Source organism: Schistocerca americana, chromosome X (genome assembly GCF_021461395.2).
Source record: "Schistocerca americana isolate TAMUIC-IGC-003095 chromosome X, iqSchAmer2.1, whole genome shotgun sequence".
Lineage (NCBI taxonomy): Eukaryota > Metazoa > Arthropoda > Insecta > Orthoptera > Acrididae > Schistocerca > Schistocerca americana.
Genome location: NC_060130.1, coordinates 260204517 through 260232119, shown reverse-complemented (window position 1 = coordinate 260232119; position 27603 = coordinate 260204517). Strand labels below are relative to the sequence as shown.

Genomic DNA, 27603 nt, shown 5'->3' with positions numbered 1-27603 from the left:
CACACCCGCCCGATGAATTTTGAAAGTCATTCGGCTAAGGAACGCAGCATGTGACCAGTATTTGCAACTCCCTCACGCCGCTAGATATTTATCCAGTATGTGTAACGTATTCTGCCTCGATACCATGTCAGATGTTCCGTTATATATATCCACTGAGTTAAACGCGATGACTCATTGAGAAGGATCACAGCCACAATTGAATCATATCTCGAAATGAGTCACCTTTCTCGAACCTATCTACTGCAGTAAAAATCCAACATGGTCTTACTTAGTCCCTACACATCTTGCAACTGCTCCCATTTATACAGCTTTGCGCATGTGATCATGCCAACTGAGCATAAGTCGGACAAAGCCATATCCGCCACCTTCTGCAGCCTGTCTAGAAACAGAGTGAACTGAGTTACTGTGACGGGACTGTGTTTTGACCATGCGGCGGATATGCTCGCATTGTTGTGCGTTCCCAAACTACATACAAGTACTATCGATCCACGTCCATCATTCAAATCTATAAGCCCAACATCCCATCATCGTTATTCTCTATCAATTTCAGTTTTGAGAAACTCCTCTCTCCACTCGCTACTGTCATTGGGAGTGTTAGGAGAATTCTCAGAGCAATGTTAACATTAGGGCAAAAATTATATCTTCCTATAAACTTTAGAGTCTCTTTTGGACCTATTCCAGGTTTCAACAATGTTGAAAGCACTTTTAGTTCTTCCCTCAACTCCAGTGCATCAATGTCGCTTGACTCATGATCTTGCAAAATCGCTGCGAGGTTTCTACACTTTGTGTCCAGGCTGCCAGGAGGTGCATTCTTCAGCTCGCCGATGTCGTAGAGAAAATCAAAATAATCATGACGAGATTTCAGTTGATTGAACCTTTCATCCAAAGATGTGGTTACTATATCTAAAAGATAATAGTAGAATTCAATCTTGTAACGTTTTGTTGGGTCATCTATTGTCTCATGCCTTCCTTCATAGGTAAAGTGTATTGACTTCTTACTTCATCGCCGGGAAACACTTATCCGTGGTAATGTTAGACGGTTTGGATGTAAGCACATATTAAAAGGTTTGAGACTGGCCACTGCCGGCGGGTGGGGCCGTGCGGTTAAAGGCGCTTCAGTCTGGAACCGCGTGACCGCTACGGTCGCAGGTTCGAATCCTGCCTCGGGCATGGATGTGTGTGATGTCCTTAGGTTAGTTAGGTTTAATTAGTTCTAAGTTCTAGGCGACTGATGACCTCAGAAGTTAAGTCGCATAGTGCTCAGAGCCATTTCTACCATTTTTAGACTGGCCACTCAGTGGCCGAAACCTAGGTAGATCTGAAAAGCACAAACAAAAATTGCTATTGATTGCTGACATTTCCTACAGATTTGTTTAAATAAAATTCCACACACGTTTTGTAAAAAAGAAAAAAAAACGGGGGGGGGGGGGGGGGGGGGGGGGCGGCAATTTAGCAGCTCGCACGGAGCGGCACTTGGGCTTGCGTCGGCCCTGCTGAGATCTAACCATGCCTTCTGGGTGCTTCACTATTTTTGTCAGGAATTTTATTTTATGTAACAGTTGTCATCTATCTTGTTATTTGGCAGATCTACAAAGAAACTTATCTTTAGGTGAAGAGTGCCATTTATTATGTCCTAAAAAGTGGTCACTTCGAAGACAGTATCGTGTAACAGTTAGAACAGCAACAAAAACAATGGAACAAGTAAAGCAACAGTTGCAACACCAGGAAAAACTGTACGGCAACAGCAGCTGCTACTGTAGGTGCAGCACATGAAAGAGATGGGCACGCTGCAGCAGCGGCACTAGGAACAACTATGAACTTATCTGCAAGAGTTGTTCTAGGGAAGTGCGTGCCCAGGCATCCTGCCTGTTGATCGCTCACCAACTGTCAACATCAGTTCTACCAGAGGCACAGTCGTCACCCTGCCTCCACCTGCCTCTGTGGAGATCCGCAAAAATCGAAGGAACTTGATTTGTCCTAGAAAGTCACCATGAACAATATGGAAGATGAGTCTATAATGCCAGGGTTCGTTAAATCTGAAAGTCTGACATGCTGGGACAATATAGAACTGCTACCAACAGAGCTAGTAAGCCGCATAATAACATCTGTCTACAAAACACATAATGCAGACTTCAGTTTCGATGGACCCATTAAATGCAACTCAAAGAGTATCAAGATTGTGTTGGGAGATTTCAATTGCAGACGCTCAAGCTGGGCTTACAGACAACAATGGAGATGAGCTGGAGAGCTGGGTGGAAAGGGAAAGCCTGAGACTCATACATGACCCGAAACTGAGACCTTCTTTTCGAAGTGGAAGATGGCGCAAGGGCTATAATCCGGATAATGTTTTATCAGTGCGCAAGCAGCTCAACTTTTGGTAACAACAGTCGAGGAATGGAAACCAAAAAAGAAATGCCATAATCTGTACAGTGGCTGGAGTTATCAGCGCAGAAGAAGTTCCTTTAAATGACAATTCAATTTGAAAAAGGCGCGCTGGGAAACTTTTTGAAAAGGACTCGATAGTGCAGCTCCAAAACTTAAAGCGACTGCTAAATCGAATGAGGGTTTCGCAGCCCTAATAAAAAAGATCGCTCAGAAACACATATCTCGTGGGTGCTGAACTCAATAACATACAGGCCTTAAACCAGACATACTTAGCCTACTTGAGACCTATCAAGATAAATGTGAAAGATATCCACTAGCTGAAAACACCATTCAACAGGTGAAACTGTTGACATATCACAGAAGGTAAAATGGGTCAGATCCTTTAGCTGATCTAGATATGCATCAAAACGGTAGGAGGGCATGGAAACTAATTAAAAATCTAAGCAATGATCCTAAAAAGTCACTAGAGGAATTCACGAGAGTAATGCCGAATGAAATAGCTCATCAACTACTTAAGAATGGCGAAACAGAGATGACATGACAAACGCTAAAAGGTAAGAAGAGCTGCTGCAGAAACCAGAAGAGTGGATTACCTAAGGCAGTGTGTGGTCATAGATGCTGCCACCAATTCCTCTCCTGTGCTAACCTTTTCATCTCAGAGTAGCACTTGCAACCTGCATCCTCAATTATTTGCTGGATGTATCACAATCTCTGTCTTCCTCTACAGTTTTTGACCTCTACAGCTCCCTCTAGTACCATGGAAGTCATTCCCTCATGTCTTAACGGATGTCCTATCATCCTGTCCCTTCTCCTTATCAGTGTTTTCCACATGTTCCTTTCTTCTCCGATTCTGCGCAGAACCTCCTCATTCCTTACCTTATCAGTCCACCTAATTTTCAACATTCGTCTGTAGCACCACATCCCAAACGCTTCGATTCAATTCTGTTCCGGTTTTCCCACAGTACATGTTTCACTACCATACAAGTCTGTACTCCAGACGTACATTCTCAGAAATTTCTTCATCCAATTAAGGCCGATATTTCATACTAGTAGACTTCTCTTGGCCAGGAATACCCTTTTTGCCATTGCTAGTCTGCTTTTGATGTCCTCCTTGCTCCGTCCGTCATTGGTTATTTTACTGCCTAGGTACCAGAATTCCTTAGCTGCATCTACTTCGTGACCATCAATCCTAATGTTAAGTTTCTCGCTGTTCTCATTTCTACTACTTCTCATTACCTTCGTCTTTCTTCGATTTACTCTCAAGCCATACTCTGTACTCATTAGACTGTTCAATCCGTTGAGCAGATCAAGTAATTCTTCTTCACTTTCACTCAAGATAGCAATGTCATCAGCGAATAGTGTCATTGATATCCTTTCACCTTGAATTTTGATTCCACTCCTAAATCTTTTTTTATTTCCATCATTGCTTCCTCGATGTACAGATTGAACAGTACAGGCTTTAGGCTACATTCTTGTCTTACGCCGTTTTCAATACGAGCACTTCGTTCTTTGTCGTCCACTCTTATTATTCCCTCTTGGCTGTTGTACATATTGTATATGACCCTTCTCTCGCTATAGCTTACCCCTATTTTTTTGAGAATTTCGAACATCTTGTACCATTTTACATTGTCGAACGCTTTTTCCAAGTCGACAAATCCCATGAACGTGTCTCGGTTTTTCTTTGGTCTTGCTTCCATTATTAACCACAACGTAAGAATTGCCTCTCTCGTGCCTTTTACCTGTCCTAAATCCAAAATGATCGTCATCTAGCGCATCCTCAATTTTCTTTTCCATTCTAATGTATATTATTCTTGTAAGCAACTTGGATGCATGGGCTGTTAAGCTGAATGTGCGATAATTCTCGCTCTTGTCAGCTCTTACCGTCTTCGTAATTGTGTCAGATGATATGTCGCCAGACTCATACATTCTACACACCAATGTTAATAGTCGTTTTGTTGTCACTTCCCCCAACGATTTTAAAAATTTTGATGGAATGTTATCTATCCCTTGTGCCTTATTTTATATTAAGTCCTCCAAATCTCTTTTAAGTTCTGTTTCTAATACTGAATCCCCTATCTCTTGTAAATCGACTCCTGTTTCTTCTTCTATTACATCAGACAAATCTTCCCCTTCATAGAGGCTTTCAATGTATTCTTCCCACCTATCTGCTCTCTCCTCTGCATTTAACAGCGGAATTTCCGTTGCACTCTTAATGTTATGACCCTTGATTTTAATGTCACCGAAGGTTGTTTTGACTTTCCTGTATGCTGAGTCTGTCCTTCCGACAATCATTTCTTTTTCGATGTCTTCACATTTTTCCTGCAGCCATTTCGTCTTAGCATCCCTGCACTTCCTATTTATTTCATTCCTCGGCGACTTGTATTTCTCTATTCCCGAGTTTCCCGGAACATTTTTGTACTTCCTCCTTTCATCGATCAATTGAAGTATTTCTTCTGTTACCCACGGTTTCTTCGCAGTTACCTTCTTTGTACCTCTTCTATTACCGAAGGTTTCTTCGCAGTTACCTTCTTTGTACCTATGTTTTCCTTCCCAACTTCTGTGATGGCCCATGTTAGAGATACACATTCCTCCTCGCCGGCCGGTGTGGCCGAGCGGTTCTAGGCGCTTCAGTCTGGAACCGCGCGACCGCTACGGTCGCAGGTTCGAATTCTGCCTCGGGCATGGATGTCCTTAGGTTAGTTAGGTTTAAGTTGTTCTAAGTTCTAGGGGACTGATGACCTCAGATGTTAAGTGTCATAGTGCTCAGAGCCATTTGAACCAACATTCCTCTTCAACTGTACTGCCTACTGAGCTATTCCTTATTGCTGTATCTATAGCCTTAGAGAACTTCAACCATATCTCGTCATTCCTTAGTATTTACGTATCCCACTTCTTTGCCTATAGATTCTTCCTGACTAATGTCTTAAACTTCAGCCTACTCTTCATCACTACTGTGTTGTGATCTGAGTCTATATCTGCTCCTGGGTACAGCTTACAATGCAGTATCTGATTTCGGAATCTCTGTCTGACCATGACGTAATCTAACTGAAATATTCCCACATTACCCGGCCTTTTCCAAGTATACCTCTTCCTCTTGTGATTCTTGAACAGAGTATTCGCTGTTACTAGCTGAAACTTGTTACAGAACTCAATTAGTCTTTCTCCTCTCTCGTTCCTTGTCCCAAGCCCATACTCTCCTGTAACCTTTTCTTCTACTCCTTCCTCTACAACTGCATTCCAGTCCCCCATGACTATTAGATTTTCATCCTCCTTTACATACTGTATTACCCTTTCAATATCCTCATACTCTTTATCTCTTCATCTTCTGCTTGCGACGTCGGCATGTAAACCTAAACTATCATTGTCGGTGTTGGTTTGCTGTTGGTTCTGATAAGAAAAACCCTGCCACTGAACTGTTCACAGTAACACACTCTCTGCCCTATCTTCTTATTCATAAGGAATCTTACTCCCATTATATCCTTTTCCGGTGCTGTTGATATTACCCTATACTCATCTGACCAGAAATCATTGTCTTCTTTCCACTTCACTTCACTGACCCCTACCATATCTAGAGTGAGCCTTTGCATTTCCATTTTCAGATTTTCTAGTTTCCCTACCACGTTCAAGCTTCTGACAATCGACGCCCCAACTCGTAGAACGTTATCCTTTCGTTGATTATTCAGCCTTTTTGTCATGGCAACCTCCTCCTTGGCAGTCCCCTCCCGGAGAGCCGAATGGGCGACTATTCCGGAATCTTTTGCCACTGGAGAGATCATCATGACACTTCTTCAATTACAGGCCACATGTCCTGTGGATACATGTTACGCGTCTTGAATGCAGTGGTTTCCAATGCCTTCTGCATCCTCATGCCGTTGATCATTGCTGATTGTTCCGACCTTAGCAGCAGTTTCCCATTCCTAGGACAGAGAGTGCTCTGAACCTCTGTCCGCTCTTCCGCCCTCTTTGGTAAGGCCGTTGGCAGAGTTAGGGTGACTTCTTATGCCGGAATTCTTCGGCTGTCACTGCTGATTGTTAATCAGAATTAATGTAGTGGCAGGATTCGAACCCGGGATAGAAGACGTATTTGATTATGAATCAAAGACGCTACGCCTAGACCACAACATATATATGAATGATCAAATTGCTGGAAACAATATCTACTGTAAAATATGTGGAAGTAACTATCCAGAGCGACCTTAAGTGGAGTGAACACAAAAAACAGATCGGAGGAAAAGCAGATGCCACACTGAGATTCACAGGAAAAATCTTAAGGAAATGTAAGACATCGACAAAGGAAGTGGCTTACAAGGCACTTTATCGACCTATTCTTGGGTATTGTTCATCAGTCTGGGATCCTTTGCTGGGTTAGGACTGGTAGAAGAGAGAGAGAAGATCCAACGAAGAGCGGCACGTTTCGTCACGGGATCGTTTGGTCGGTGCAAGAACAATACAGAGATGCTCAAAAAACTCTGGTGGCAGACGCTAAAAGAGAAACGTTGTGCATCACGGAGAAGTTTACCATTGAAATTAGGAGAGACACTTTCCGGGAAAAGTCGGAAAACATATTACTTCGTCCCACATACATCTCACGAAATGATCACAACAAGAAAATTCGGGAGATTAGAGCAACTACAAGGACTTACCGATAATCATTCTTCCCACACGCCATTCGCGAGTGGAGCAGAGGAGGCGGATCAGTTATTGGTACGAGAAGTACCCTCCGCCACACTCCGTCAGGTGGCTTGCGGAGTATGATGCAAATGTAGATCAACAAGACCTTCCAGATCCAAGGCAATTATCTATGAAGATAACAGCTGTGACGACCCAGGGGAGGACCTATGGAAAGTTGAAGTTAAAATAAGCAACGCACTTGAATGGCTGAGAATGGGGAGAATCATCTCAAGCTCAATCTAGAGAAGACTCAAGGATGTGCTTTCCACTTAAGAAACAGAGACGCTGAAAGAAAACTGAATATTAATCGGAGACTATGGGTTATTCAGCCCTGCGAGATCCTAATATGCCTGAGACTTACTCTGAATCGCAACCTTTTTTTTATAACGTACTGTACAGGTTTTAAAGCAAAAATCTGCAGCAGAAACAACATGATGAGACAGTCGACAAGATTTACACAGGTAAAAATTCCGCACATTCTCCAGTCAATAGCGCTGGTCTCTGTTTCTTTGTGGGAGAATATAGAGCACAGTTTTGTGGACCATCAATCCATACCTGGCATGTGGTCGTTGCATCAAAAAATTCAGTCTATTTTGTGTGTTAGACCAGTCTTAGTCCCAAAGATCAACCACTCAGTTGGCATTGCATCCCCACCCATAAGACACAGAGTGGTGGGAGAAATAGAACAGAAGAAGCAGACTGAAAACCCGAAACACTTGACGTACAGTTACACACCTACACTACGTCCACTGAAGTCAAGAAAAAGCTTTTGCAGCGAACTCAACCATTAGATGTCCCAATAGACGTCAAGCCGGACTTTATACATGTGACAGTAAAGTGCTCCTAAGCAAGAGGGCTACACTCAAAATGAATAAATGAGTTGTGCTCACCACCTACTCTAAATTACTTGGAGAACCCATAATAGATTAAGAACAGGAGTCTCACAGAAAGGAAAAAAATTGATCTCATGTGGAATGAGGAAGACGTTATATAGAGCTGCGGAGCATCTACTAGTATGCTAAGACACAGACGCAGCCTGTACTCAGAAATATGTTTTAAATGCCACAGTAGATCACACAAAGGTTGTGGAAGTCTGGAGAGGAAAAGTGTGATGTCCTTCTCCTGGGCACGGAAAGTAAAGTATCAAACTCTCTCTCTGTAACTCAAGAGGTGAAGTTCTGCAAGTTGACAGATATCACGGACAAGGTATCCGGGGCCGCTATTCCTCAGGTGTTTACTGCAACGCCCGCCAGAGACAGGCTGACCCGGCAGGCGGCAGTTACAAGACAGCACGCCATCACATGAACAACACAGCGTGCGCACCTCACACTCGCCAGACTGGAATGAGTGCTTTTTCCTCTGTCGTTTTGGCGACAGAACACAGAGGTGCAATCGCCGCTTTCCTGGCTAGGAAAAGCGAACTGTAGCCTCACTCGCCTGGCGGGCAATTCTGCCAGCAACATCGGCCCAGGCAACTATCGCAACGTGTATTGATAACAGATAGAACCACTAAGATGCAGTTTCTGGTGGTTACAGTCACAGATATATGTGTGTTTCTCAGGTGCCTTCTGTAGCTAACGTGGTCACGCACAAATGGTTCACTCATACCTACATATGGGTTCGTGACTTTAAATTTGAATATCGATCTATAGAAGTATTTCGAGTGGCGATTTGTAGCTGTAGATGAGACCCACACTACCATCAGGGTGTTTTTCCTGTCTTCCTGTGACTTCAACCATGATGTGAGAACATGTCTGTTTTGGATCTGGTCACGCAATTGAAAGTTGCATCAGTTACGCGACCCGCCAAAGACGAGTCATTGCCCTCCCCCCCCAAACACACAACCCCCCCCCCCTCCCCGACGCGCCGCCCGCCGCCCGCCGTCACACCACTCAACAGTGCATCACATCAGGACAACGCGAGGGGCCTCCTGTTTTCTCGCGGTCCAAACGACTGGCTCGCAACAAACTCCTCATCACAAAAGCAGAATTCGACACAATGATCCAGGCAGGCACGGCATGACCATCAGACTGCAAATGGGCTTCTCCCTTTCATCTGGTACCAAAGAAACCGAACAGCTGACGCCCCTGTGCCGCCTACACAGGACTTAGCGCTTGGACAACTGCCCTCCTCTAACCTGTGCACCACATCAAAGATTTTGAGTACCAACTTATTAAAACCCATCTGTGGCAACGAAGACTGCCCATAAAACTTCAGTTACTACATCCATTCCCATAAATGTCATATGGCCTATGGAATACAGCACAGACTTTCTAACACTTTATCGATGAGATTTTGTGGGGACTAGGCTTCTGGTTTGCATACACAGACATCGTCATCGTCAGGAAAATATGAAAGACATCTACTCACACTTTTCCCAAGTTTTGATGACTACAGAATCCACATCAATCTGGGTGCTTGCACCATCGGTGGTAATGCAGTGAAATGTCTGGGATTCTGAGTTTCTGCAACTGGTACGTAAGCCACACTTATATCCTCCCTGGTCACAAAACTGTTCACAAAGTGCGTCGGTACATGCAAGATAAACTTGCCCTGACAATTTTTGCTCCACGCTGCTGAGGCCCAAACGCCACTCCATGCCATTATGCCATTCTCACTGGCTCCAAAGTACATTATACCTCACCTGTTACTTGAACTGATGAATACAAGCACCATCTGAAGCCTACCAAACAAGCCTCATGCAAGTCACGCTCCTTGCACATACAATTGCCAATGCCCCGCCAGTGATTTTGAAGGGCACCTTATTCAGCACTATCAGTGACGCGCTACAGCAGAATGCAAATGGACATTGCAACCTCCGAGTCTCATTCTCAAAGAACTAACATCCGAGAGACATGATTCTTACATGTATACTTGGGCTTTGTAGGACCAGTCCCAGTCCCAGTCGCATGTAACTGCCGATACTGCCTCGCGATGATTGAAGATACACCAGTTGGGTGAATGTATTCCACTGGAAGTACCAACTGCGATACACATGTTCAGCTGCAGATGGGTTTCACATTATTCGCTGCAGACGGATTTCACATTATTGCTGTCCCCAGCAAGAGACTGTCGACCAGGATTGGCAGTGGGATAAAGAAATATCCTGTGCAGTGACCCAGCTGTACGGGACAAGAACTTCACTGTATCACACAGCTGCAAAACTGCATTGTGGATTTCATATACCGTTCCTTGAAAGCCTTTATAACATACCATATGACGGATTCGTGGATTGACACCCTTCCAGTAGTGCTGTTGGGATTGTGCAATGCATTAAAAGAAGACAATCAGCCACATCTGCCCCCTCCACCCTCCCTGGTAAACTGGTGTATTGAGAACTTTTGCCTGTACCAGGAGAGTTTTCAAAAAACAACCGACCCCTTTATACTCTACTCAAGATTTCCTCTCCAAAATCTGAAGGCAAATGGAGGCCGTGCAACCGAGTGGAGCTATATGGCACAGAAAATCCAACGCGGCCCACGGTGCAGCACACTGGAGCCGTCCTATCAATGCCTTTGCACAGTTGCAGGATGAAATGATAAGACGCTCACTCTCCGCATTAAAGGGGTAGACACAGTGTATTGTTTTGTGGCGGCGTTCGTAGGGACAAACAATTCGCTGTAGAAACGGCCTACGAAGTCACCGCCACACTTTTAATAGCGGGCCGACCGGTCCGCTGGAACAGTGAACAGAAAGATGAAACCCAAACACTGTGATTAAATAAAAGTCGGTACTTATCTTTATTAACGAAGATACAGAAACACAGTAGTGATCTCCGTGTCTACAGAGATCTGTCTAGTTCGAGTCGGAGCGGCTAGGTCAGCGTCGGCTTACGACAAACAACAACTCTGCTGCGATGAACACACAACTGACTAGCAAGTACACAATTCGGTGGCGAGTATACAACTGAGCGGCGAATACAGAACTGTCCTAGCGCTCGCGACTCCAGCGCTTAAGAACCCCGAAGCCAGCGGTGGCGCGCGCAGACTTGCGGCGATTTCCTGTCTCGCTGGCGCTGCTTATGCGGACGGCGTCCGGACTTTGATGCCGCCAACCTTTTGGCAGCGGGCTCGGGTGGCATTACTGGCTAGGATATAACACTCCTCCCCCCCCCCCCCAAATCGCCGCACCGTCGTTGAATAATGACGTGGCGAGCGTCGACGGCGGGGGAGGGGTCTGGCCGCAGGCGTAGCAGAAGAGACCGGGGCGGAGACTGTTGTCGGTGGCAGTCCCCGGTCCGCACCCCAGCATTGGCTGCGCGGGGCCTCGGGAAACACCGACTGAAAACCGAGGTCAGGGTGCACGCCTGTGACCACGGGCGCAGCTTCTGGTACTGGACGCGACGGGGCGGCGGGACCCACGAAGAGAGGCAGCGTCTCCTGACGCTGCGTCGACGGCTGCTGAGTGGGCGCCGGACAAGGCGCTGCGGTGTCAGACTCCTTGGGGGTGCCCAAGGAAAGCGGCTGCAGGACAGGCTGCACAGCCACCGCTTGGGAAGGCGGCCCGGCTGAGGGGTCGACGTCCATCAGCTCCGAAGGCGGTGGCGACTGAAGAGGGACCGCAGGCGCCGGAGCGACCACCTGGGGCGCTCCCGGAAGAAGCTGCGCGGGAGGCATCAACGGGACGGGCTGTCGGCGTGGTAGCGGCGACGGCTGCTGCTGCTGCCCTGGGGGCGGCAGCGAAGTCGGAAGGCGCGGCTGGAACCCACCGCGGACCAAATCTGTGGACAAAGAACGAGCGGCAGAATCCGGGCGGCCAGCGCGGCGCAACTGGTTCTGATGCCTCCTGTGCACCCCAGTAGCACCTTGAACAGTATAAAAACCGCGACCCTGGACACTTATCACGGTACCACATTCCCAACGACGGCGACCGTGATAAACTCTGAAAAAAACGGCGTCGTTGCGCTGAAAACGCGTGCGATGCTCAGAAGCGGCGGGTCGATCCGGGGGGGTGCAACAACCGTGGTAGGGTGCGATGACGACGGCCGTGGAGAAGCTCCGCAGGCGAAGGGCCGTCGCGTGGCGTGGTCCGGTACGACGACAGGAACGTGATGAGGGCCTGCTGACGAGAGTGCGTAGCACGAAGGCGGTCCATATGATCCTTGAATGTACGTACAAAACGTTCCGCTGCACCATTCGATTGAGGGTGGAACGGCGGAGTAAGAACATGGCGAATGCCATTGGCAGAACAAAAACTTTCAAATTCAGCAGAGGTAAATTGTGGACCATTGTCAGACACTAAAACTTCTGGAAGACCCTCAATACAAAAAATTGAAGTCAACGCCTGTATAGTTTGTGCAGACGTTGTAGACTGCATGGGCACAACAAACGGAAAATTACTAAATGCATCTATCACGATGAGCCAACGAGAATTCCAATATGGACCAGCGAAATCAATATGTACTCGCTGCCAGGGACCGGCAGGGCGTGCCCACTCAAAATAGCGTTGAGGCGGAGCAGCTTGGTGTTCGGCACACGTCGAACAATCTGTAGACATCTGCGTAATCTGCTTATCAATGCCGATCCATGTACAATGACGGCGGGCAAGCTGCTTGGTGCGGACCACTCCCCAATGACCTTGATGCAACAAGCCGAGGACCTTGGATTGGAGCACTTGGGGAACCACTACACGAAGCTGGTCATTCTCGGTGCGTAACAGCAAAACTCCGTGCGAAACAGACAACAGATGACGTTGCGGATAATAGCGACGAACCACAGGATGCGATATGTCCTTTGCCTTGGACGGCCAACCACGTTGAACAAAACTTAATAGTAAACTCAGATGAGGATCCGTAGCTGTCTCACGTGCCACATGACGATAATCAATCGGAAAATCCCGGAGGGATTGATGCTCATCGGCGTCAATCTGATGGCAAGAGTCGTCAGAGGAATCGAAGACATCATCCGCAGCAATCGGCAATCTAGAAAGCGCGTCAGCGTTTGCATGCTGAGCTGTAGGGCGATACAGTATCTCATACTGGTATTGTGATAACAAAAGAGCCCAACGTTGTAGTCTCTGAGCTGTCCGCTGAGGAACTGGTTTAGACGGATGAAACAGTGACGTCAGGGGCTTGTGATCTGTTACTAAATAGAATGGTCTACCATAGAGGTAGTGATGGAATTTTGTGACACCGAACACAATAGCCAACGCTTCCTTGTCCAATTGGCTATAATTACACTGAGCTTTGTTTAGCAATTTAGATGCGAACGCAATAGGACGTTCGGTGATACCGACTCGGTGAGACAACACAGCACCGAGGCCGAAAGAAGAGGCATCACAATCTAACACCAGAGGCTTGTTAGGATCGTAATGGACCAGACAACGATCATTCAATAAAGCCTCTTTAAGCTGCTGAAAGGCTGATTGGCAATCAGCTGACCACACAAACGGAACATTCTTACGGCGGAGACGATGCAACGGTGCAGCAATCTGTGATGCATTAGGTGTAAACCTAATATAATATGTCAATTTACCAAGAACTGCTTGCAATTCATGCAGATTGCGAGGGGCGGGCAAATCACGAATAGCTGCTAAATGTGACTGGGAGGGATGAATGCCTTGAGCATTAATAACATGTCCCAGATACTCCATCTCCGTAAGGAAAAATGAACATTTATCGATGTTGCAACGTAGGCCTGCCTGAGACAACACTGTAAACAAACACTCCAAATTACGGAAATGTTCAGCAGGCGTCCGACCGGACACAATAATATCGGCTAAATAGTTGCAACACGATGGCACATTAGCCAGAAGTTGTGACAAAAAACGCTGAAAAACAGCTGGAGCTGACGCACAACCAAAAGGCAAACGCAGAAAACGGAACAACCCCAACGACGTGTTTATGACAAAATACTGTTGTGATTGCTCGTCGAGGGGCAATTGCAAATATGCTTCACGGAGATCAATTTTGGAAAAGAAACGAGCTTCCCCTAACTTATCCATCAGCTCGTCCGGTCTAGGCAGAGGAAAAGAATCAATGACAGTCTGAGGATTAACTGTCGACTTAAAATCAGCACACAAACGTAACTTGCCAGACGGTTTCTTTATAATAACTAAGGGAGAAGCCCACTGGCTATGCTGAAACGGGTTGAATAACACCGTTGTTTTGCCAACGACGAAGTTCATCTGCTACAGGTGCCCGGAGGGCGTGAGACACTGGACGAGCACGAAAAAATCGAGGCTGAGCATTATCTTTTAACGTAATATGAGCGGCAAAGTTCGCAGCACAACCTAGTTCGTCTTTAAATATGTCACTGTATTGTTTACACAAATCGGTTATGCTGTCTTGAGGAACAACAACAGAATTAATTTGCAACACATTGTCTTGGATAGACAGGCCAAACAAGTCAAAACAGTCTAATCCGAAAATGTTTACACTGTCTGTAGCGCGGAGCACTGTGAATGAAACTGTTTTTGTATTGCCACGAAATGTGGCTGGCACGCTACATACACCTAAAACAGGAATTTGTTCCCCACTATAAGTAGCCAAAGAATGTTTTGCCGCTGAAAGTTTAGGGCGGCCGATAGCCGCATACGTAGCACTATTTATGAGAGTCACAGACGCACCAGTGTCTAATTGAAAATTGAAGGTCTTATCCTGGATGCGTAGCTTCACAAATAGTTTATTACACTGTCTCTGGATCGGTGCAGTGGAGGCGGAAGACACAAAATCAGCGCGTTTAGCGCGTGTTCGCTGCTTACGACAACTCGTGGGTTAGGCGGGTGGAACAACAACTCCCGCTTCACTTGCAGTCTGTACATTACGTTTTACAGCGTTTGAATTACGCTTGGGTCGCATAGCAGAGGGCTGGGTGGGTGGCTTATTGCGAACAAGTTTATTACCCACACGAACCGTGGAAGAGTCTTTAAACGCGGCCTTCTGGGCGGGCTGGCTTTGAAGAACATGAATATCCATGGGCTGGGCAGCACTAGAATTGTTCTTGCGTTTACGCAAACAAACAGTCTGGATGTGTCCTTTCCTTTGACAAAAGTGACAAACCGCGTTTCTTAACGGGCAACATTCACGAGGATGAGCAAGAACACACTTAGGGCAAGACTTAACTCTATCATTTTGCACACGCGGCTGACGAATGTGTTTAACATGACGCGGCCGGCTAGTGTTTACAGTCTGTCTCTGCCGGTGGGGCCGCGGGCGTGACATAACTTGCTTAGCACAGGCAATTTGAGAAATACATGGCTGAGCTAACTCACACTCAGCATAGTCAAAAGTATCTTGGGCTTCAATGATGTTCATCACAGTCTCTAATGACGGGTCAGGCAACTTTAAAATAGCAGCACGAACACGAGAATCTGCAATGTTTTGAGTAATAGCGTCTCGTAACATGACATCACTGTAGGAAGCCCCACACACACACAATTAAATCGGCACTGACGGGTGAGGCCCCGTAAATCTGTTAACCACTGTTTATTAGATTGATGTGGCAGTTTCTTTAATCTGAAGAACTTGAATCTGGCTGCTGCCACATGAACTCGCGACTCGAAATACTCAGCAAGCTTGTTAACAACAACGTCATAGTCTAAAGCTTCTGGCTTGGATTCCGGGAACAACTTACAAAGTAGTCGATAGACTTCCACGCCTGCAGTGGAAATTAAATAAAGCTGCCGCTCAGTACCCGTGATTTTGTAGACTGTCATGTGGGCCTGCAACTGCGCGAAATATTCTCGCCATTCTTCTCTTGATGCAGCAAAAGCACGGAAAGGTGGTGCTGCCTGTGCTTGTTCCTTTTGTGTTGGAGGATTAGCCGCTTGTTTGGCGATTGCTTCCACCAAACTTTGTATTTGCTGACTCTGTAACAAGATCAACTGTTGTAATTCGGCAGACATAGTGAACACAAATTAAACCAGCCCCCAAAATTTTATCTCTATAACTAGTATAACAAGAAACAAGTTGAACCAGCCCTGCACACGAGTTCGGAAGTCCTCGTCGCCAGTCTTGTGGCGGCGTTCGTAGCGACAAACAATTCGCTGTAGAAACGGCTTACGAAGTCACCGCCACACTTTTAATAGCGGGCCGACCGGTCCGCTGGAACAGTGAACAGAAAGATGAAAACCCAAACATTGATAAAATAAAAGTCGATACTTATGTTTATTAACGAAGATACAGAAACAGTAGTGAACTCCGTGTCTACAGAAATCTGTCTAGTTCGAGTCGGAGCGGCTAGGTCAGCGTCGGCTGACGACAAACAACAACTCTGGTGCGATGAACACACAACTGACTAGCAAGTACACAATTCGGTGGCGAGTATACAACTGAGCGGCGAATACAGAACTGTCCTAGCGCTCGCGACTCCAGCGCTTAAGAAACCAGAAGCCAGCGGTGGCGCGCGCAGACTTGCGGCGATTTCCTGTCTCGCTGGCGCTGCTTATGCGGACGGCGTCCGGACTTTGATGCTGCCAACCTTTTGGCAGCGGGCTCGGGTGGCATTACTGGCTAGGATATAACAGAAAATGTTTGCTATAGTAGATTATTAAGCATTAAATTGCACAGAATAAGATCATAAATTAAATTTCACACAGTCCCTGCAAAATTAAATAAGAAAATCTATCTTGAATTTAACATAAAATTTAAACTTACCAGTTAAGATTCTTTGGGCAGATTCTTCCCATATATAGGTATAAATCACACACCTTGGTTTTGTACTAGGCATAACAGAATTTCAAACTTCTGTACTACCATTCATGGATCAATTTGGTGGTAAAATAGAGGACAACAAATGTAAATTTGAAAAGTTAAATTCAGTAATTAAAGGTGGATATAAGTGCCCTTCATGTTGGAAGGCATTTGTGACATCAAATGAAGCACCTGTCGGTACGGTATTCCTCTCATGTTTTAAACTGATTATCCAGTTACATGTGAGTGGAAGACATTATAGATTACCCTCTTGCATTATAAGGGTCATAGACAATCCTAAAAAGTTTTAATCCTATGTTAAATTGGTAAACATATCAAACCCACCATGCCAAATACTCAGTGACCAAAATGACATTGAAACAGAAGGTGACAGCGAGAAGGTCAAAATACTAAATTACTTCTTCCAAAATTGCATCACTGCAGAAAATTTCTGTGCAGTTCCTCTTTTCAGTTGTTGCACTAATGCTAAAATAGCATATATCAAAATGAGTGACTGTGAGATAGAAAAACAACTGAAAATACTCAAGAGAGGGGAAGGTAACTGGGCCTGATGTAATAACTTTACAATTCTACATAGTGTATGCAACAGCATGTTCTCTTCTTCTAGTAGCAGCAGCCTACCATAGGTCACTAGGGGAACAAAGTGTTCCAATGTTGTTATTGTGGTTTTCAGTCCAGAGACTGGTTTGATGCAGCTCTCCATGCTACTCTATCCTGAGCAAGCTTCTTCGTCTCCCAGTACCTACTGCAACCTACATCCTTCTTAATCTGTTTAGTGTATTCATCTCTTGGTCTCCCTCTATGATTTTTACCCTCCAATACTAAATTGGTGATCCCTAAATGCCTTAGAATATGCCCTACCAACCGATCCCATCTTCTAGTTAAGTTGTGCCACAAATTTCTATTCTCTCCAATTCTGTTCAATGCCTCCTCATTAGTTATGTGATCTACCCATCTAATCTTCAGCATTCTGCTGTAGCACCACATTTCTAAAGTATCTATTCTCTTCTTGTCTAAACTATTCATCGGCCACGTTTCACTTCCATACATGGCCACATTCCATACAAATACCTTCAGAAACGACTTCCTCATGCTTAAATCTATATCCGATGTTGACAAATTTCTCTTCTTCAAAAATGCTTTCCTTGCCATTGCCAGTCTGCATTTTATATCCTCTCTACTTCGACCATCATCAGTTATTTTGCTCCCCAAATAGCAAAACTCATTTACTACTTTAAGCATCTCATTTCCTAATCTAATTCCTGCAGCATCACCCAATTTAATTTGACTACATTCCATTATCATCATTTTGCTTTAGTTGATGTTCATCTTATATCCACCTTTCAAGACTGTGTCCATTCTGTTCAGCTGTTCTTCGAGGTCCTTTGCTGCCTCTGACAGAATTACAATGTCATCGGCGATCCTCAAAGTTTTTATTTCTTCTCCAGGGACTTTAATTCCTACTCCAAATTTTTCTTTTGTTTCCTTTACTGCTTGCTCAATATACAGATTGAATAACATCAGGGATAGGCAAAAACCCTGTCTCACTCCCTTCCCAACCACTGCTTCCCTTTCATACCCCTCGACTCTAATAACTGCCATCTGGTTTCTGTACAAATTGTAAATAGCCTTTTGCTCCCTGTACTTTATCCCTGCCACCTTCAGAATTTGAAAGAGAGTATTCCAGTCAACATTGTCAAAAGCTTTCTCTAAGTCTACAAATGCTAAAAGCGTAGGTTTGTCTTTCCTTAATCTATTTTCTAAGATAAGTTGTAGGGTCAGTATTGCCACACGTATTCCAACATTTCTACAGAATCCAAACTGATCTTCCCTGAGGTCGGCTTCTACCAGTTTTTCCATTCGTCTGTAAAGAATTCATGTTAGTATTTTGCAGCCGTGGCTTATTAAACTGATAGTTTGGTAATTTTCACATCTGTCAACACCTGCTTTCTTTGGGATTGGAATTATAATGTTGTTCTTGAAGTCTGAGTGTATTTCACCTGTGTCATACATCTTGCTCACCAGATGGTAGAGTCGTGTCAGGACTGGCTCTTCCAAGTCTGTCAGCAGTTCTAATGGAATGTTGTCTAATCCCAGGACCTTGTTTCAACTTAGGTCTTTCAGTGCCCTGTCAAACTCCTCATGCCATATCATATCTCCTATTTGATTTTCATCTACATTCTCTTCCATTTCTATGATATTGTCCTCAAGAACATGGTACTTGTATAGACCCTCTATATACTCCTTCCACCTTTCTGCTTTCCCTTCTTTGCTTATAACTGGGGTTCCATCTGAGCTCTTCATATTCATACAAGTGGTTCTCTTTTCTCCAAACGTCTCTTTAATTTTCCTGTAGGCAGTATCTATCTTACCCCTAGTGAGATAAGCCTCTACATCCTTACATTTGTACTCTAGCCATCCCTGCTTAGCCATTTTGCACTTCCTGTCGATCTCATTTTTGAGACGTTTGTATTCTTTTTTGCCTGCTTCATTTATTGAATTTTTGTATTTTCTCATTTCATCAATTAAATTCAGTATCTCTTCTGTTACCCAAGGATTTCTATCAGCCCCCCTCTTTTTACCTACTTGATCCTCTGCTGCCTTCACTATTTCATCTTTCAAAGCTACCCATTCTTCTTCTACTGTATTTCTTCCCCCCCATTCTTGTCAATCATTCCCTAATGCTCTCCCTGAAGCTCTCTACAAGCTCTGGTTCTTTCAGTTTATCCAGGTCCCACCTCCTCCAATTCCCACATTTTTGCTGCTTCTTCAGTTTTAATCTATAGTTCATAACCAATAGATTGTGGTCAGAGTCCTCATCTGCCCCTGGAAATGTCTTACAATTTAAAACCGTGTTGCTGAATCTCTGTCTTACCATTATATAATTTATTTGATACCTTTTAGTATCTCCAGGCCTCTTCCATGTGTTTCAAATGAACGTAAAAATGTCCAGGTCATTTACATTTTCAAGAAGCTTTAGCTAAAAAATGCACACAACTATGGGCCTATCCTGCTGATGTCAGTTCATTGTAGAATTTCAGAACACGTTTCAAGCTTGCCTATTATGACTTTTACAGGGACCAAAAATCTGTTCTGTAGCCATCAACATGAATTCTACAAATGTGTATCATGTGAAGCGCAGCTGACTCTGTTCATTCATGAGACACAGTAGACAGTTGATACTGATCATGTTGTTGTGGTATTCCTAGACTTCTAGAGGCTGTTAGGTACAACAATATTATGAAAAGGATATATTGCTACTCACCACAAATATGACACATTGAGTTACAGACAGGTGCAATGAAAAGACTGTTGCACATTGAGCTTGTGGCCAAAGCCATCTTGAGAAAAGAGAAAAAAACAAAACAAAGCACACCTCTGCACACATAGCCTCTATCTGCGGCTGCTCTGGCAAGAATGGCCAGAGACAGTGGTCATGTATACTTGAGATGTGCTTGCTTGTGTGACTGCATGTGTTTTCTTTTCTTTTCTGAAAAAGACTTTGGCCAAAAGCTCAGCGTGTAACAGTGTTTTTGTTGAGCCTATCTGCAACTTAGCCTGTCATCTTAACAATGAGTAGCACACTTTGCTTTTCATAATATTGCTGATTTTCCAATCTGGACTCTCCACTGTTAGGTCTTTCATACAGTTACTCACATCTTTAATTTTTTAAAAAAGTGAGTGCACACAATATCAGATCAGCTTTGTGGTACATAGGCTGTCTGACTCTGATTAAATATCTAGGCATAATTCTGTTTAATAATAAGAAGTAGGAAGTATACATAGAACAAGTTTTAGTAAATGCAAATGAATGACTAGTATTTGTTGGGAGAATTCTGGGAGTTTGTAGTACAGCTGCAAATTAGGTTGCGAAAGAGACTTTTGTTTGAAAATCTTTGTGATCCTCTGCAGGTCTAATTAAAGAAGGTAATCAAAACAATTCATGTTATTAAATTTTTAACTGACTGGTTGAAATAGAATTAGTGTTTTGTGAAGGTGCACGAGAATCTTACATAGAAATCTTTAGAAAGGAAGACAGTTATTTTGTATAATGCTATTATGCAAGTTTGAAGAATCAGTATTCAAAATAGACAAAACAATTCTTCTGTCTTCATTGGGGGCCTTATGTAAGTACCAAGACAATAGAAGAGAGATTAACATGCTTACAGAGGTCTTCAAACAATCATTCTTGCCCAACTGCATTCATTAGTGCAACATGTAAAGGAGAAGCAAATTAATATGAAGTGCGCTCCACAATGCCATCCATAGTCATTTCTGGAGTACTGGAGTAGATGTAGACTGGACAGGCCAAAAAAGGAATGGTGTTGATGTGATGTTAGGAAATGAGAACATAGATCCAGAAGTATGCAGATTCAAACAGTTTACTGCTTTCATTAGGCAACAGCAATGATGGAAAATATTTATAGTTTGTAGGAAGTGAAATAACTACAGTTACTCCATCACACAGGTTGACATCTTAGAATACACATTTAAATATGGCTATCATCTCAGCAACAATTAGTAAAAGTCTTGCATCATTGCAATCAGATTTAAAATAGAATTTATGCAAGAATATGACCTGTTGCTAGCCAGCATGATTTAGTGTCATATGTTCACACAAACCTGTTATGTTTTTTACTTATCTTCTGTCTACAATTTAATTATGGTGCACTTAATTAATGGTAACTATGGTACTGTAGAGAGTCATTTCCTATCATTGGGAAACAAGAGGATGGAGTGAAGTCTAGCAATAATATCCAGCAGCCATTATCTTGGAGCAATTATGTCCATATCACACCACAGTTCTGGTACTATGCTCAGTGATCTTAATTACTACAAGTTCCTGTGAACATAACCATTTCTTCTCCAGCAAAGTAGATACGACTTTCTCACTGGCTCACCTCTAAGCAGCTTTGTCTGGACTGAACACATGAGCAAAGTAGCCCCTCTGCAGCTAGCCATTCAGCAGTCAGCTTGTGAATTTCCCAAAGAATTAGACAGGCAGTATCTTAAAAATGTTACTTGGATTAAGTTTTCAACTAAATCTATTGTGACTTCACAAAACAGCTGTTTGATACCATAGTAGTGGTTGTACAGGTCTGAAATAAACCTGATCTGTTTATCTGCATGACTTTTAATTACATATCATATGTCATAGTTTTCATGATTTTCTAATATCTTCTTAGTGATTGTTCAGTTCAGAGAAATATTTTGTGTGTGTGTGTGTGTGTGTGTGTGTGTGTGTGTGTGTGTGTGTGTGTGTGTGTGTGTAATATGAAGTGTTGGCAGAAGAGCCAACACTGTGTTGCTAGAGGAGGCCGAAATGCACGCTTTTAATTACACGCAGACTGGCGTGAGGTCTGGAACAGGTCAGAGAAATAAGACTAGCAAAACAGGAGGTACTGGTAGAATACTTAACTTTAATCCATAAGGGGTGTACATCGGTCTGACGGTACATGCTTCAAGATAAATATCAAATGCTATGGCGCCTTGCTAGGTCGTAGCAAATGACATAGCTGAAGGCTATGCTGACTATCGTCTCGGCAAATGAGAGCGTATTTGTCAGTGAACCTTTCCTAGCAAAGTCGGCTGTACAACTGGGGCAAGTGCCAGGACGTCTCTCTAGACCTGCCGTGTGGTGGTGCTCGGTCTGCTATCACTGACAGTGGCGACACGCGGGTCCAACGTATACTAACGGACCGCGGCCGATTTAAAGGCTACCACCTAGCAAGTGTGGTGTCTGGCGGTGACACCACATAATAGGTACATGATGTATAAAAGGGCAGTCATTTGTTCTGGGCGATTCATGTGAAAAGGTTTCTTACTTGATTATGCGCACTCAATGGGAATTAACAGACTTTGAATGCAGAATGGTAATTGGAGCTAGACAAGCGGGTCATTTCATTTTGGAAATCATTAGGGAATTCAATATTTAAAGATCTGCAGTGTAAACAGCGTGCTGAGAATACAAAATTTCAGGCAATACCAATCACCACAGACAATGCAGTGGCCAGAGGCCTTCACTTAATGACCAAGAGCACTGACATTTGCATAGAGTTGTCAGTTGTAACAGACAAGCAACACTGAAGGAAATAACTGCAGAAATCAATGTGGAATGATATCCATTAGGACATGCAGCGGAATTTTGTGTTAACAGCCTGAGGCAGCAGATGACTGATGTGAGTACCTGTTATTACAGTACACCTGCAGCACCTCTCCTGGGTTTGTGGCCATGTTAGGTGGACCCTAGATGACTGTAAAACTGTGGCCTGGCATGTTGAGTCCATGCCACATCAAGTTACTGCACTACGCCAAGCAAAAGGACATCCAGCAAAATATTAGGAGGTATCCCATGACTTTTGTCACCCAAATTTATAAAACTGAAAGCTTTTGCTGAATTATTAGGAACTTTACAGATACCCAGCAAGGTGATGCCATAGTTAACTTCTACTCACGTTTCAGAGGAGGAGGATTCAAATTCCTATCTGGAAACTTGTTTGTCGGTGAAGGCCTTAGTAAGACCAGCAAATCTGGCAGTGTCTGTCACTGTAGATGCATTGTTCATTGATAACTAGACTGTATTAGCAACATTTTAATGTGGAAAGGATGATAGCTATTAAAATGGAGGGGCTATTGATCGTAGGTAGCCATTACATGGACAGTGGCTGTTCTGGATGCACTGATGAGGTGAAATGGCTAGGGGAGCTGCTGTTGAGCCTGTGCAGGTATGAGCATGGTGTGTCTTGGCTCAGGGTCCACATCATGAACATATCATCAATGAAGATGAAACAGACAAGAGGGTTCTCCCCTGAGGGCTCACAACTCTTATTGTGAATACTCGATGGTGAGCATGGGCCCTCAGCCCATGCAGTAGTGCTTCTTTTTCCATACTGCAAGCCTGTCCTGTTATTAATTCCATGCTGTTGTCTCTTTCTTTTCTAGTCCAGGGAATTTGTATGCATGGAAGAAAGAAACTGCAAACCCTCTTAAGTCATCCTCTCATCTACATATTGGAACCCTGCTGATCGAGACAATGGAGTTCACATGCAAAAAATTGTTGATGCTCCTCTGTGGATACCTCATCTGTGTAGAGCATATTGCACAGTGAATTACACACATGGACTTATTACCACCCTACTGCTTGATGGCATGATCATGGGTGATATCTGTAGTTACCTTTCTGATCCGGGCATAAAAGCTGTCCATCAAGTTTAGAAGAGGATAGAAACTGACTCGGAGCCTGCCTGTACCCTATTCCTTACATTTTGTTGTATGGACTCTGACTAAAGATAGAGGTAGCATGTAATACCATCAACATAAGATGCTGTATATGAAACCTGATGCATTGCTACCAGTGTCAACACTTAAGACAGACTTACATGTCCTATAAAAATACAGCCATATACATAAATTGTTATAGAAATGCACTTGAGGGAGATTGCACATCCTCTCCCCACTGAATTAAATACACAGGACATGATGCGACTTCATCCTTCATAAGCAGGCTATACAGGAGATCTGGATGAGAGAAAGGTTTCACTTACTGTTGCCCAGAAAATATTGTCATCCAAAAGCCTTATGTACAATTATCTGGCAATTACAGCACTATTGTAACTGCACCATGATCAATAAAGGGTGTGACCACACAGATCTGTGATCTGCAACTCAACATCACACTTGCAGAATCCTTGAACACTAAAGCAACATCTTCATCTACTACCTATGTATTTTCATAATATCACAGGAAGTCTCTTGCAGCTCATATGGAGAGAATGGTCCTGAGAATATTTGCTACTTACCTCTGGTCAGCAAATGTCTGGCTCCTCATCCATCAAATGCAAAGCAACTAAGAAGACAAATAAAGGGTAAGGTCTTCCCCTTTCACAACTTGGAGACCCTCCTCCAACATCAACACCATGCAAAGACATTGCTCTGACCAACTCCACTTTACCAGTGTGGATTGCCAGCCAATCCTCTACATCAGAGACAGCTGACTGACCAGGGGAGGAAACTCCTACCTCAGAAGAAATAATGGAGTAGGATCTTCCTGCTTCTGAACCCTAAAGTTCAATGTGTATGGAACAAGATACTTTGAAACTGCCAAGATGATCATCCCTAACGCAACTTCCATATCTCATCCTTAAATATGGCTATCCTTCAATGTAATGTACAGGGCATCAGGTTGCATAGGACAGACCTGCAGTTCTACCATGTTCACAATCCCCAGCTGTTATTTGCCTGTGAGAAACAAAAATACAGCCTCAAGACTGCTTCAATCTTCCACACTTTACCCCAGTATGTTACAATCTTCCTCTCAGGAGGGCAGTCCAGCTCTGTGTGGTGTAATGATGCTCATCCAGTTGGATGTCCATAGCCATATCATTCTGTAGAACATGTAATTGCAAGTTGTTGCTGTTTGTATCTCCCTTCATTGGTGTTACATTTTCTCTTTGCAACACCTACATTTGCCCATCATTTATTCTCACAAGGGCATATATACTACAACTTATCACCAAGCTCTCAACAATTTTCTGGCTGCTCTGTGACCTACCATCCTATATAGGACCCTCTCAGAACCTGTGGAAGGATGCACACTCATGACAGATATTCTGAATCAGTTTAATATTATTTCCTTCAACATAGTCGAATCCACATATCTTTCAAATTTGACACATTCATTATCACACTTGGACCTCTCCTTCTGCAGAACACAGCTTTCTTATGTTCTTTTCCCCTAAACAAACTATCCGTAAGAATTTTTGTTGGCAAAAGGAATTTCTCTTATCATACTTACGTCTTGGTACCACTGCACCCCTTTTCATTGAAACCATGAAATGGTTGGTGTTAACAGCTGACAGAAAACTATGTTGGTGCTCTCTTAAGTCCTGTTTGGCATCTCACTCTGTCCAATTTCTGCATGTTGTGCAGTTTCCAAGAGGCACGTCATGGGGAGTGGACCAGACTGTTCTTCAATTGTATCAATCCTTAGTCTGATTGAAGCTGGACTATGGATGGATCTTACATTCATCTGCATGACCATTCATTTTATGCAGCCTTAACATGATTCATCACTGCAGAATCCACTTGGTTACTGGTGTGTTCCCCACCAGTTCAGTCATGAGCCTCTATCCAGGAGCTGCCAAATTACCACTGTCATTCTGATATGATGTCCTCTGCAAATATACTTGCCAATTCTCCTTGGTGTCCACCTATCCATCTTATGCTTCCCTCATTAATGACTCCCTTGACTGGCAATATGACACTAGCTCTACTCCCTTGTTGCCTCCGAGATTTCACTTTTATATCATTCGAAAGTTCCATCTTGCATTATGTGCTATGTTTCTGTAAGGTAAGAGTCTTTCCTCTCCTTGGCTCCATGCAGAGGTCTGTGCCCATCTTGAACTTACTTCAATACTAAAGAACACTACCCTGGCTACAGTAATTTGTTTTACATTTCTGGACCCTTGTATGTAGTTCTGGGAGGCCACCTTCATTTACACCAATGGCCTTAAGGATGATCATGGTATGGGATGCTCTTTCGTTATGGGTAAAGAAGTTTTCAGATATTGTCTTTTAGATCTGTGTTTAATTTTTACTGCAGAGCTGTTTACCCTTTATCAGGCCATCTTGTACATTCATGGACATGGAATCTCTGAGTCTGTTACATGCTCTGATTCCTTGGTGCTCTCCAGAGCCTTAGTGTGATGTACACACACCTCCCTTTAGTAGAGTGGATCCATGAATGCCTTCACTTACTGATGCTGGCACTAATGTATCTCTTACATGTGTCCCTGGACACAGGTCAGGAAATGAGGCGGCTCCTGCTGCTACTAGGCTGCAACTCTACTACCAGGCTTTCTAGCAGTTCTGTCCCTATGGATGATCTCTGCATTGCTATATGTAGGAACATTTTATCCCTCTTGCACATACAGTGCTCATTTCTGTGGGGGAGCTAGACTATATATAGGGCTCTGTCTTTCTCAGTCGTCGTCATCTGTTATGCAGTGATCCTGCACCTCTTTTCTCTCACTCTAATAAAACACTGATGGCACCCTGCTTTCTAACCCAACATCAGTTTTTTAACCCCTTACACTTTAATGTGTGTTTGCCATCTGAGCTATACAAGGTTATAGCAGATACAGCACAGGCTCTAGAACGTATTCTACTCTTTACTTACTGTAGCAGCTTGACAAAGGAGATTTAATTTTTTGATCATGAACACAGGTTGATCTAGAAACTCTCATCAAATGGCCTGTTAAAGAAGGAATGTCATTGTAATTGTTCATTTTACCTTTCTACCATGTTCGTTGCTTTTTAACTAGCATCCCATGTTAAATGTCATTCTCCATTATAGTTTTCTCATCCTACTAATGTCATTTAGGCTCCTATGTGTCAACTGACTGCCAGAACCATGGAGTTGTGTGTGTGTGTGTGTGTGTGTGTGTGTGTGTTACATTGATCAGTCTCACAGAAACTGTTACAATGTGGAATGTGTCAACTGCATAAGAAATGAGAAATGCACACATGAATCAAAGGTTCTTTTTACACTTCTGGCCATTAAAATTGCTACACCAAGAAATGCAGATGATAAACGGGTATCCATTGGACAAATGTAATAGAACTGACATGTGAGTACATTTTCATGCAGTTTGGGTGCATAGATCCTCAGAAATCAGTACCCAGAACATCCACCTCTGGCCGTAATAATGGCCTTGATACGCCTGGGCATTGAGTCAAACAGAGCTTGGATGGCGTGTACAGGTATAGCTGCCCATGCAGCTTCAACACGATACCACAGTTCATCAAGAGTAGTGACTGGCATATCGTGACGAGGCAGTTGCTCGGCCACCATTGACCAGACATTTTCAATTGGTGAGAGATCTGGAGAATGTGCT

General features: G+C 43.8%; 1 protein-coding gene across 1 annotated transcript; it reads right to left on the bottom strand.

The window, feature by feature from the left end:
* Positions 1-1294: 1294 nt before the first annotated feature.
* Positions 1295-14971, bottom strand: LOC124555951 (vegetative cell wall protein gp1-like). The gene is made up of 3 exons (XM_047130000.1): positions 14842-14971; positions 11361-11776; positions 1295-1318 (listed from the first exon to the last, which is right to left on the bottom strand). Exons 1-3 carry the CDS (start codon positions 14969-14971, stop codon positions 1295-1297), a joined length of 570 nt encoding a protein of 189 aa, XP_046985956.1.
* Between the last annotated feature and the right edge of the window lie 12632 nt (positions 14972-27603).